This window comes from Berkeleyomyces rouxiae (genome assembly GCF_048999995.1).
Source record: "Berkeleyomyces rouxiae strain 22BRR77 chromosome Unknown BrBRR77_ptg000002l, whole genome shotgun sequence".
Classification (NCBI taxonomy): Eukaryota; Fungi; Ascomycota; class Sordariomycetes; order Microascales; family Ceratocystidaceae; genus Berkeleyomyces; species Berkeleyomyces rouxiae.
In genome coordinates, this window is record NW_027396492.1 from 4531670 (window position 1) to 4544720 (window position 13051).

At 49.4% G+C, this 13051-nt stretch overlaps 4 protein-coding genes across 4 annotated transcripts; 3 read left to right on the forward strand and 1 right to left on the reverse strand.

Annotated features, from left to right (window-relative positions):
* Positions 1–2415, forward strand: BROUX77_002848 (uncharacterized protein; the record flags this gene model as incomplete). Its single annotated transcript, XM_073747434.1, has 1 exon — positions 1–2415. The coding sequence occupies one exon, from the start codon at positions 1–3 to the stop codon at positions 2413–2415; it is 2415 nt and encodes an 804-aa protein (XP_073607930.1).
* Positions 2416–3131: 716 nt separating this feature from the next.
* Positions 3132–4299, forward strand: BROUX77_002849 (uncharacterized protein; the record flags this gene model as incomplete). Its single annotated transcript, XM_073747435.1, has 2 exons — positions 3132–4136; positions 4195–4299. The coding sequence occupies 2 exons, from the start codon at positions 3132–3134 to the stop codon at positions 4297–4299; spliced, it is 1110 nt and encodes a 369-aa protein (XP_073607931.1).
* Positions 4300–5141: 842 nt separating this feature from the next.
* Positions 5142–6229, forward strand: BROUX77_002850 (uncharacterized protein; the record flags this gene model as incomplete). The annotated part of the gene is made up of 2 exons (XM_073747436.1): positions 5142–5276; positions 5336–6229. The coding sequence occupies 2 exons, from the start codon at positions 5142–5144 to the stop codon at positions 6227–6229; spliced, it is 1029 nt and encodes a 342-aa protein (XP_073607932.1).
* A 712-nt stretch (positions 6230–6941) lies between these two features.
* BROUX77_002851 (uncharacterized protein) lies at positions 6942–8732 on the reverse strand (the record flags this gene model as incomplete). The annotated part of the gene is made up of 3 exons (XM_073747437.1): positions 6942–7118; positions 7197–8294; positions 8442–8732. The coding sequence occupies 3 exons, from the start codon at positions 8730–8732 to the stop codon at positions 6942–6944; spliced, it is 1566 nt and encodes a 521-aa protein (XP_073607933.1).
* Between the last annotated feature and the right edge of the window lie 4319 nt (positions 8733–13051).

Here is a 13051-nt window from a genome sequence, read left to right on the forward strand (position 1 = left end):
ATGGTTTCCGCTCTTTTACTGACGGCCATCACGGCCCTCAGCTTCTTTTCTAACGCAGTCACTGCTGTGCCTGCCCCGTCTTCTACTGGCGTCTCCCCTTCTACTGGCCCCCCGACATCCACTGGTGTCCCGTCTTATGGCAATGGCACTACAACTGGTGGCACTGACTGGTGGCTCTCCAGCATCAAACGCCAGGGCACAATCGCCTATTCTACCAATACCACATCTGGCTACACCATCTTCCGCAACGTCAAGGACTTTGGTGCCAAGGGTGATGGTACCACCGACGATACCGAAGCTATCAACACTGCTATTTCTTCAGGCAACCGCTGCGGCGCCAAGTGCGACTCAAGCACCATCACTCCCGCCTTGATTTATTTCCCGCCTGGAACTTACCGTGTTAGTGCACCCATTGTAATGTACTACTACTCGCAGCTGGTTGGTGATGCCATCAACCTGCCCGTAATCAAGGCTCTGCCTTCTTTTGCCGGTATCGCTGTCATGGATTCCGACCCTTATGATAGCACCGGCACCAACTGGTTCACTAATCAAAACAACTTCTTCCGCCAAGTTCGCAACTTCGTCATTGATTTAACCGACCAGCCTTTCTCTACCGGTGCTGGTATCCATTGGCAGGTTGCACAGGCTACTTCTCTGCAAAACATTGAGTTCAACATGCGCACTGACGGTGGCGAGGAGAACAAGCAGCAGGGAATTTTCATGGACAACGGATCGGGCGGTTTCATGACTGATCTGACCTTCAACGGTGGTAATTACGGCGCCTTTCTCGGGAACCAGCAGTTTACCACTCGCAACTTAACCTTCAATAATTGCAGAACCGCTGTTTTCATGAACTGGAACTGGGCCTGGACTTTTCATGGTGTGAATATCAACAACTGTGGCGTTGGTATTGACATGGGTGCTTCTGCCAACACCGGCTCCATTCTCATGATTGACAGCAAAATCACCGACACCCCCATTGGAATCCAGTCCACCTACAGCACCACAAACACCTTTACCAATGGGACACTAATTCTTGACAATGTCGACATGTCCAGTGGCGTCCCGAAGGCTATTTACAACCCTGAAACCAAGGAAACCATCCTTGAAGGCAACCAGAAGATCGATAGTTTCGTTCAAGGTCGTGCCTACACTGGCTCTGGCTCTGGCTCAGCTGTTCAGGGAGCGCAAACTGCTCCTTCTAAGCCTTCTGTTCTGCTTGACAATGACAGGAACTTTGTTACCCGCTCCAAGCCCCAGTACCAAGACGTTGACGTGTCGGCTTTTATCAGTGTCAAGGACAAGGGCGCCGTAGGTGATGGTATCACTGATGATACTGCTGCTATCCAAAAGATTTTCGATGAGACTACTGACGATCAGATTGTCTACTTTGATCACGGCGCCTATCTCATCACTGATACTATTGAGGTTCCCAAGAACATCAGGATCACTGGTGAAATTTGGCCTCTCATAATGGCCGGTGGCGACAAAAGCTTCAAAGATCAGGCCAACCCCAAGCCTCTTTTCCGGGTTGGAAAGCCCGGTGATGTTGGCAATGTTGAAATTACAGAGCTAATGTTCGAGACCGCTGGTGCCCAGCCTGGTGCCATCATGATGGAGTGGAATTTGGAAAGCGAAACTGCCTCAAAATCGGGCCTGTGGGATACTCATTTCCGCATAGGAGGTTCAGCCGGTACTCAGTTGCAGTCAGACACCTGCAAAAAGACCCCTTCGGTGACTACTAGCGTTAACCCTGACTGCATTGGTTCATTCATGTTATTCCACCTGACAGAATCTGGTTCCGCCTACCTTGAAAACACATGGTTCTGGGTTGCCGATCACGAACTTGACCTCAGTGATCATTCTCAAATCAACATTTACAATGGACGCGGAGTCTTGATTGAATCTACCAAGGGCGCCTGGCTATGGGGCACTAGCTCGGAGCACAATGTTATGTACAACTACCAGCTCTCCAAGGCCAAGAACGTCTTCATGGGTTTGATTCAGACCGAGACTGCATACTTCCAGGGAAATCCATCTGCTATGGAACCTTTTGATGTCAACACTGAGTACAGTGACCCTGACTTTGAGAAGATCTGCCAGGGCGACAAACTCTGCACTCGCACCATTGGTCTGCGTGCTATTGACTCGTCGGATATTCTCATCTACGGTGCTGGCATGTACAGTTTCTTCGATAACTACGCTCAGACCTGTCTCAAGACCGAGGATTGTCAGCGTGACATGGTCTACTTGGAGAACAGTTCCATGTCCATGTACGGCTTGACCACTAAGGCTGCTATCAACATGGTTCTTGTAGATAACGAGGTGGTTGCTGAACAAAAAGACAATACCAACGTCTTTGGCTCGGCCGTAGCCTTGTTTTCGACCTCTAGTTCGCCTTTAGGACCCTACTAAATGTGTATACCTCGGAAGTTGGCCTTTACAGGAGATGCAAACCGCGTTTATTCTTTTGCGTCTTATTTTTTTCTTTCTTTCTTTCTCTCTTCTTGATTCTCCCATTTTCTTTGCGATATTTAGTCCTGGTTTAGCCTGAGCCAATGTTCTGGAGGGCAGACTTTTCTCGTAAGGGTTTTAGGCTAGCCATAGCTTATGTCTTGATGATCTTTGCCTGGTGTTTTGTTTTCTGGGTGCCTTTCATTTCTTCCCTGACGCTTTGATTATTTACATGCCTACTTTTAGTTTTGCGTTATGTGCACCGCATTTCCTATTCTCTTACTAAAACCACAACAAGTTATCTTGATAATCTTTGTGAAGTTGGCTTGTGAAATGTCATGTAGTTACGCCACACTGGGTCATGTGGCGAAGATGCGCCACATTTAAAGTGGGCAAATGACGTTTGCGACAGTGAATTGGGCCTTGTCTCAGTCTGTATGGAGCTTCGAGCTCCCTCCGAGATTCCGCAGCTAGATACAAGTAGCGCATGCACTCACCAACGCTACGCTCTCTTCTTCTTTTCTTTTCTGTAAGTTTTGTGTGCTCCAGTTGAGATCCTTTCACTCTACCACCGCAATACTTGCTGGCTAGGAAAACCCGCTCATCATTCTTCCTGGCTAGTCTTCTTCAAATGATATCTTAATTTTATCCTCAGCTCATCTAATCGTCGTTTCGCAATGGACAGCACCAACTTCTCCATGCCGCGCTCCCGTAGCAGCGGCCAGTCATCCTCGACCTCTCCCCCGCTATCCACATCTTCGAGCTCGGGTTCTAGGAAATTTGCTGACTCTGCCGTCATGGCCCCGCCCGCAGCCCAATCCGCCTACCTGCCGTCACGGCGCGAGCTTAGCATATACGCCATCTTCCCTGCGCTGCTGCTCTTTGGCGGTGCATACACGCTGGTCTCGCCCACCATGCGCTCCAGCACCTACGACCCTGTCGTGCAGGGCCACACAGCCCAACCCGGCGCCGTGCTGCCGTCGTACTTTGCCTCGAAGCGCAACGTGTTCAACCGGTTTTTTGTCAAGGTCGGCTGGGCCTGGGTGACAGCTGCCGTCGGCGGGTTCGCGGTGCTGAGCCCGGCGCTAGGCATCTCCGCGGGTGCCGGGGCTGCAGCAGCAGCTGACGCGGCCGAAGCCGTTGTGCTCCGCCGTGCGCGCGTGCTGCTGCGCTACGCGGCCGCCACGGTCGCGTGGGCCCTGACAACGCAGTGGTTCTTTGGGCCGCCGCTCATCGACCGCTCGTTCCGCTGGAGCGGCGGCATGTGCTACCCGGTCGAAGCCTTTGGGCCGACGGGCGTTCTGGTTGCCTCCGTCGAGATAGCCGCGGACAAGGCGCAGCATGCACCGGCGGCCGCGGCCGATGCCGCGCAAAACATGCTGGTCTTCACGGCGACGGCGTGCAAGCGCGTGGGCGGCCGGTGGTATGGCGGGCACGATATCTCGGGCCATGTGTTCCTGCTGGTTCTTGGCGCGGGCCTGCTGCTGCAGGAGGTCGGTTGGGTTATGTGGCCGCGCGGGGGCAGGGCGCTGGTGGGCGCTGGTGGCGCGGTCGGCGAGGTTCGTGCGCGTAGCCCTAGTGCAAGTGTTGGGGTTACGGGTAAGTTTGCGCTGGGCGTCGTGGCACTGCAGTTGTGGATGTTGCTGATGACGGCCATCTACTTCCATACGTGGTTTGAGAAGGTAAGTTTTTTGATATGAGGACTAGGTGATGAGGGGCGATGCTAACTGTTGTTTGTAGCTTACTGGCCTTCTTACTGCCACGATTGCTCTCTACGTCGTGTATGTTGTGCCTCGGTTTGTGCCATTCATGCGTGCCATTCTTGGAGTGCCAGGCCTGGATTGAAGGTTTTGTTTGAAACAGGAAAAGAGGTTGATGTGGTGGGCATTAATTCAGGTAATATATGGCATATAAGAGTAACTAGCTACCATAAAAAAGCCATTAGTCGTTTATCTACTGGTGTGGATGTTTCTACACTGTGTCCCCTGCGAGCTTTATCCATTTCAACACCACCCATCCTGCTCAAGGGTTTTCAATTCAGATACAACATAGCCGCCTACAACTGCTCTTAGCATCTCCAGCTGCCCGACTGAGTTCTACATCCCTCAATAACCTTTAGAGATCTGTGCCAGGCCAGATGAGGGGATGTCAGTGGTGGCTGCCTAGATTCCAGCTACCGAAAGTAGCCCGGTGCCAGCAAGCTGGTTGGAAATTGCAAAAGAGTCCAACGCGATCTCTTGAGATGCGGGCGACTCTGAAAAAAAATAGAAATATCGCGAGATGGAACCTAGCCACCAAGGCCAACCTAGAGGAAAGTGTTGTTACTTAGAGATGGTAAATGTCATCATGAGCCATGTGTGCTATTCAGAATATGCAGACCCTAGGGTAGATATGATAACCCTAGAGTCTTGATATCTGAATCGCTGTGCCAGTGCACATTGGAATTCCAAATTCATAAAGTTAAGATGAGTCGGTATTGGCATCTCACTATCCATTTGGACAGAACCACCTGCTATGCTGTCAAGCCTTGAGAATCTCTGCTCAAGGATGCGCCTGAGACAAGTTAAACTCGGTCAAAGCTTCCTCTCACCCTTATCGATAAGCTTGCGAGCTTTGTCCTTTGAGAGGTCCTCCACCACTACCACCTCTCGTGTCTCATATCCCATCGCCTATTGCACCGCCTTACCATGACCATGTCCCTTGTCAAAGCCCCATCGAACCTTCCCGCGCTTGTCAGCGCCGCCTTTGCCCAAGCGCGCGCCAGTAATGACCTCACCTTTTTCCCGACACAAGCCGCTGTTCTTTCCACCGCCTATGGTCCGGTGCGTCATCCCCTCCCTCACATCCTCACTCGCTTGTTACCAACTATCTTTCTCCATAGGTCCAACTGCGCTACGCACCCTCTCTCGCACACAAGCCCAAAGGCCCGCCGCGCGCCGCTGGCAGCCCGCCGATCGACCCGTTTGCCGACCCACCGGCGCCGCTGCGCATCGCCACGTTGGCTCCTGCGCACATTCTCGTGTTGAACAAATTTGCAATTGCGCCAGAGCACTTCATCCTCGCGACCTCTGCATGGCGCAGCCAAGAAGACGTGCTGGAGGAAGCCGACATTGCAGCAGCCCATGCTTGCGTCCAGGCGTACCGTGGGCAGGAGGGTGGGAATACCGGCGACACCGCCACCGGCCCAGGCACACAGGACTCGCCGCCCGTTTGCCACACCGGCCTCTTCGTCTTCTTCAACGGCGGCCCGCACTCGGGCGCGTCGCAGCCCCACTGCCACCTGCAGCTCATCCCCGTGTCGAGTCTGCACGACGGGCTGCCGGCAGCGCCGGCGTGGGTGCCACTGATCGACAGTATACTGTGCGCGACGAGCGGCGCGCCGGGCCTTCCCTGCCGCGTATTCGCGCAGCCGATTCCGGCGGGCGCAAGTGGGAAGGAACTGTTTGAGACGTATCTGGCGCTGTATGCGCAGGCATGCCGCGCTGTTCTGGGCGAAGGCGTAGAGGTTCCGCGCGAGGGCAGAGCGCTTGTGAGCTACAACTTTGCTATGACGGAGAGCACGATGGCTGTGTGTCCTCGTGTGGCAGAGGGAGCCGAGATTTGTGTACAAAATGGGCAAGGGAAGCTGCAGTTGAATGGTACACTTTTGGCGGGCACGGCTTTGGTGAAGAGTGAGAGCGAATGGGATGCTTTGAGACAGGATCCAAGGCTTTTTGAAAATGTGCTTTCCAAGATTGGCGTGCCAAAGGAAAACGAAGTAGCAGAAAAAAATTGATTCTATCTCAGTATGTCCATTTAAATGCATAATGTCACAATCAGAAATTTTCATTTTCTTGTCAAGATGAACAGAGTTACAATAGGTGCATCAGAACAGGGCACAAAATGGCCCCTGTGCCATTCATAGCAGTTATAATGTCACCAAGTGAAAAACAAAAAGTTGAAAAGCAAATACATAACTAGTTACACACTTTCAAAAGTAAATAGCAAAACCAAAATGTTTCTGCAAATTGCATACGTTTGAAGACACGGCGCAAGCCAACACTTGTTGACTCGAAGAAAAAACAAAGGGTACATGATTGTGGGTAGCATCAACTCTAAGATGAGTCATGGAGACAAAACGGAAAGACATAAGAAACAGGGGGTGAAAATGCAACGAAAAAAAACCAGACAAAACAAAACAAAAAAAGCCCAGAACCTTCCTCCAATGGGGTGAGTGGTGTTACACAGTCGTCAGGATAAAGTAGTTCCTCCCTTGTTGGATTTTGCACAACTGCAAAAAAAAAGTGGCGTTGGAGGAAGCACGGACATTATATCCACACTACAACGACACAACCTTGATGTCGTGTTTCTTTTTTGGCTGAGGTGAGAATGGGTGGCGAAAGAACAAATATCGCCCTGATGGCAGCATAGAAGTGTCCTGATAAGGATACCCCATACATAACCAAGTTCGCGATAAGAAGAACCCCATCTGGTCGCTAGTACTAGCTTTATGCCAGCATGGAACCGCCGGTCTCAACCCACTTCTTGCGGCAAGTAGAGTTTCCAAAGAGATATGAGCCCCCATTTGCGTATATGTACTCGGCAACCTTTTTCCAGGGGATTTTACCCAGGGTCGTGGTACTTCGATCGCAAAGGATTCTGACAGCTTCCTTAAGAAGTCTAATCTAGAAAGTTGAAAATGCCATATATTAGTAAGTTGAATGTCAGACAGTGTGTTATATAGAATGGACCATGAAACTTACATCATTCGCGTGCCATGTAGGCTTACGTACACGTGCTTCCTTTCTCTTGGTCAGCGTGCGGAAGCGGCCCCGCAGTGTCGATTCAGCCTCGCTAAAGTTACCACGAAGGCGAATCTCACGATACGTCATACCGCTCAGCTTTGCATGCACCAGATACTGATCCTGCTCCCGGCGTTGAGCTCGAGTGAGCTCAACGCCCCGGCCGTCACGAACAGTAGGGCTCCATGTGCCTGAAAAGCTTTCCTGATAGGGGTGGAGATCAACAGCACCACTTTGGATAGATAGAGGAGATAGCCCGTCCAAAACGTGGTGGGAAGGCTGAGAAAGCATGTAGCTCGGTATCAGATCAGGTAAATCTTTTTGACCACCTTGCATGGGGATATTCAACATGCTGCTTTGTCCGAGGTTGTGAGAGTCATGGAGCTCTTGGTGGTATTGGTCGTACTGTTGGCCCCAATTTTGGTATCTACCAAACGTAGACTCATCATGTGGATGATTGAGCGAGTAGGGCAGAGAATAGGTAGATGTTGAAGGGAGCGTAGGAAGCATAGGGGATGAAGTGGAAGTAATTGAAATTTGGCCATAAGAAGCATCAAGACCTTGGCCACCTTGATGCATGTCATGGGAGTAGTCGGAAGCGATGGGGGAGCCACGACGAGAGCTATGACTAGACCCCAGTGTGAGAGGATACATGAGCTCAGGGGATGTAAAAGTACCCATTTTGCTGTCATCAAATGAAGGTGAACTGCCAATCATGGCACACGGAGTGTTGGGGTGAGTACTACTATTAGAGTAGAAGGTCGGCAAACCCTGAGTGACAGCACCCAATCTAAGAAGAGGGTCTTTAGCGCGGGCGCAAAAAGTAGGCTTAGCTGAGCTCGTTCCATAGTCAAAGTTGGATCTTGAGGACAACCCCATACTGGGGTTGCTCTTACGATCCCACAGTTTATCAGGCTGCGACAGAGTAGTGAAGTCCGAGTTGAATACGTCCCGCCTAGCTTCAAAGACATTTCTGCATTGCATGAAATGTGGCGGTAAAGAAACGGAGTCGGCCATGTGCAGACCTTCTTTCTTAACATGTACATTCGATGAGTCGTTCTGCATAATCGAAAAATAGTTAGACTTGAACATGGCTGAAACTCAAAGCATACTAGAGTCAGGACTGTTTGCAGTAAGATAACAATCTAACACTACTATATACCACGAGCGGCCAGAGGAAAAAGGCCTACAAGATAAATAACGCACCTCGGTTGTCATGATGTCGTTGCCCATGTAGGGGGTCCAGGGATCTTCCATCTTCGAAGGGTAACCACTAGGGCTCTGAGCCCAAGTCTCAAGCGGATCGCAAGAGAAAGGTTCTCCACCACTGAACGGGGTTTGAGGGCAACGTGTAGAGTCGAAAATAGTTTGTTTTGGAACAGAATGAGTGCTAGTTGACAGTGGAAAGACACTTTGTCCCTCCTGCTCACCGGTCACTACCTGTGGCAAAGAGTCAAAGGTGGGAAGAGGGGTTTGGCAAGAAGAAGAGAGCAGCATTGCGAAAGACTGATGCGTTCGACTGTTTGTAGGTTGTCAATTGCCTTTATACAGAGAGACAGTGTAGGGAGTAACGGGGAAGATGTAGGGTCCAGGTATCGGTGTTGTTATAGCCGTGACTAAACTTTGGTGCAACCGACTGGGCTTGGAAAGTATGTTTCCGTTCACCGCTCTCTTTTCTATAAAAGCAAGCTTCCGTGGAACTGAAGCAATTTAATCAGATGCGCAGAAGTTGATGGGGTTTTTAAGAGAGGCCCTGTTCCGTTGAACTGAGGGATATAAGGCGTGGGTAGCAGAAAGCAATGGTTCTTTTCTAGCTGTAGTGTTACATCAATGTTAGAAGCGAACGTAGACAGATATGAAGTGACTAAGTATGCAGTTGCTGCAGTGCAGACTATCAGACGGTCGACAGACCACATAATTGAAACTGCACAACAGCCACCGAAGCTTGGCAGGAAAGGAGATGTAAGTGGCCGACCTTATAGTGCTCGAAACTGGGATTTGCCTCGGAGACAGATAGATTTAAAACCTGCTAGTTTCGCGAAGGGGCGACAAACATAGAGGTGAAAAGAGTTATTGACGAAAGAATGATGAAGAATTGGAGAAAATGTGAGGGTTCAGCAAAGTAACCAAGACGGCGAGAGCTGAGGTAAAGAAGAGATGAATCAAGAAGAGGAAAACGTAGAGAAAATAGAAAGTGGGCGAAATCAAATATCTGTTCAAGGCTAGCCTGTACAGTGTCAGTTGAGACGAAGAACCAGATTTGGCAATAATGGATATAAAGATGAGGGGTCGGAGAAAGCCAGAAAAGTAGAGCAAGTGGAAGGGAAAATAAAAGAAAGTACCTTGGGCAAAGAGAAGTCTAGAGACAGCAGGTACGGGGAAGGAAACGAGACAAACGACAAGAACAAGAGAGAAATAGGAAGGCAGCAACGCAGCAGCAGTAAAGTCAGAAAGGAAAGAGCACAAGTACGTGTAACAATGGGGGTGATGTTGAGTGAGTAAGTATATGATAGAGGCAAAGATAAAAGATAGAAGAAGAGTAGCTGGCAACGAGATGAACCGCTGACCAACGACTGTCGATGGTAGTTGTGAAAAAAGGGTGATGGGAAGAGCAAGAGAGAAGCTGTTGAACGGCGAGGGAGGTCGAGGTTAATATAGCTGTTCGCTTTGGTGTGACGGACAACCAGAGAGTAGATGCTCGGCGTTTTTGTTGTTGACTTGCCTCGAGCTTCTTGGTTTGCCTTCATCCACCATCTCTCTCATTGTGGTGTATTGATCACTGGCAGTAAAAGGCAACGCCCCCCCCCCCCCCCCCCTCCCCGCGCGCCCCGTTCGTAGCTTCCTTTCTCTATATTTCCCTCGATGATAATTGCTTTTGTGTTGCCTAATACGGCGCTTTGGGGAGTGTCTCCTTGATGGCAGATCGGCGGAACAGGAATATTGTGAATCACATGTCGACAGACATGTGGGAATGTTTGGACAGTACAGGTTGTGAGTTGACCGCAGGCATGATAGCCAGACCCCTCCGTTATACCTTGACCTGATCCCATCATGACTGCAAATGGATGGGTTTGAACCTCCGCTCCTGCTAGTATGAGAAAGTGTGACATGTGTAAACAATCAAGAAAAGAGATGGGGAGAAGTTGGAAATGTACTTTGTATGTAGGCTGTGGACTATGCCTTAGTGTAGTTATATATTTAATCATCTAATCTCAGAGCCGTTTGTCCCCTTCTCTCAAGGCGGATTCGCTGTCTGAATCAAGAGAGGAATAGGTACATTGTTTCATCGAGTCCGTGGGCTAGAGTAGCTCCTTTTTCATTGTGTTGTCAAAAGGAGAAACGCTTTGTGATTGATGTTGATATAGAAATCTGGTGCGATGATTATGGATTCAAAAAAAGACGAGTAGTCAACCTGAATATAGCACATTCGGGTATGGCGAGAGCAAAACTTGTGCCAACCACTTCCACTCACGGAGTGTTGTCCGACTCCTTATCGGGCAAGTAGTTATATCCCTAAGAAGCCAAATGAGCGTAGGTAAAAGGAACTATGTACGAAGGTGCTTGATATGCAATGCAGGCTTTTCATACTCCAGTACATACATGACTAGTTGAGCGACTAGTGACTAAATGGGCACGTGTGCAGCTAGGTATTGAGTTTCCAGGCCAATGTCACACATTATCGGGCAGGCTATTTTCTACTCACAGTCTCTAAGAATGTGTGTTGGTCTCTTTGTGTCAGTCCCCTCAGCAGAGAGTATAAATACTGTAGGGCGGAAGGAGGAATATGCAGGTCAGTTGCATGAGCTAGGATGGAGGTGCAGGTATGGTATAATAGCACTTGTAAAAGTATAGTATATTCGTAGAAGTAGATAGATAGATGTCTCTATGTGTATAAATGGGATGTACTTTCTGCACACCCCATCCTCTCTAAACTGGCGAGATACTCCTCGGTTTCTAGGTTAGTTTGGCGATCCCAGAAAAGAAAATACAAAAAAGACTAAAAGCAAAGCATTGTAGTAGTTTGAGTGGAAACAAAACTCCGTTTCAGTCTATTAAAAGGCGAAAGTCCGTTAAGTATGCTCGTGCATACCCTCTGGTAGTTATACATTGCATTTCACAAGTACTCTGACTAGTTACTTGTAGAAAAAGAAACAAAAACTTCAATCCTCGACGTTTTTGTTTTTCTTTCTACCCTGTCAACCTATGGGGTGGACACCCACGTGTATTTGTTCTTTAGTGTGGGCAGGCTGGAAGGGTTGGAAGGGTTGGCCTTGATGGTAACCAGGATTAAGGGTCGAGCAGAGAGCTGGATCAATAACACAAAGGGGAAAAGGAAATAAACGCTTAAGGTTGCCCGTCCGTCATCCGGCTGCGGATCCTATTCAATGCGACAGCTACACAGTATACTATACCACTGGGTGGCTAACAGTGGGTAGGGCATAACGCTGACATGTTGTACATACATACACAACTAATGGTAGTTAACTAACTAATGTGTAACTATGCATGGTAACTGTTAACTAGTTGGGATCAAGGTTTGGCGGGCCGAAAGAACTCGTTATCTTTCCTCGTTGTACCACTGTTGCGTTTTTACAGCTCGGGAAGTAGTGTAATGTATACCCAAAGCATACATATAGCAGCACGGCTGTGTATCCACTAACAGCGCGGAGAGTGTAGTAGCGGTGATGTGTATGTGGCATGGGGCATGGAGGCTGACTACAGCGACCAACCTTAGGATCGCTGATGGCCAGCTGCAGATCGCCGTACCTCGCCACCAAACTTCAAACTTCAGCTAGTGCTTGTGCTTGTGCTACAGTTGTTACTGGCTGTTTCATAGGGCCAAGGATCCCATCAGATGAACACTGACTGAAAGCTTTCAAGTATGTACATACATACCCAACTATAGTCAGTCAACTACACTTTTGAACTATGTGCACATACATACATGCCAGGTGTCATGCATATTTCAACGCCCATCATACCATCTTTCGCTTTTTCTTTTGTGCCGAGTTTTCTTTTTGGATCCGTATCAAACAGGATTTCGGCACATCCACACGGTTTCATACTATTAGGCGTGTCCTTCTTACCCATATTACCTTTGTTTGGACATACACAAACAGCAGCTGTTCACCTTCTCCCCTTTTCGTCTGGCTTTGACACTATTGATACCCCCTGCAGCTACAGAGCCGCTCTGGATAGACAGAGGACCTTCTCCGGGTGCTTCTAGAGACAAAACAAGGCCCCAGGAGACCAGGGTGCAACTTGCTCGCAAAGACAGTGGGCAGGGGTCCGGGGGAACAAGGCCACGTCCTCGTGTTTCCATATTCTTATTGATCAGCTCTACATGGCTACTCATTCTAGACAGGCACACTTGCAGTACCCGTTTGTGGCCCGTTTCTTCTCCTCGCATCGCAGTCAGAGCAATCCCCTTCCGTTGTGTTTGCCGGGTGGATATTAGGCCAGCACCGGGAGACAGGGTGTCTCTCGCCCATCTCACCAGCAACAATGGATAATGAAGGGTCAATATTTTCAGATGTGCCGCTTTGGTTTCCAAGCCGTCGCCGTGCCGACAGACTCGACCTCAGAGTGATAAACGGGCGACTTTGCTATGGCTGCTACATGGTTGAACGCCACCCCGGTCCCGTGCTCCCTCCTAGTCTCGGTCGGACCTCTTGATTGCAGGGCTTATGAGCTTCCTTGCTCGCCTGCTGTGCCTTGTGCATGTGCGACGATGTATGGATACTTCTATGTGCAGGTGTATATCAATACGTGTGTACATACATACATACATACATACATACATATATCCTACCACA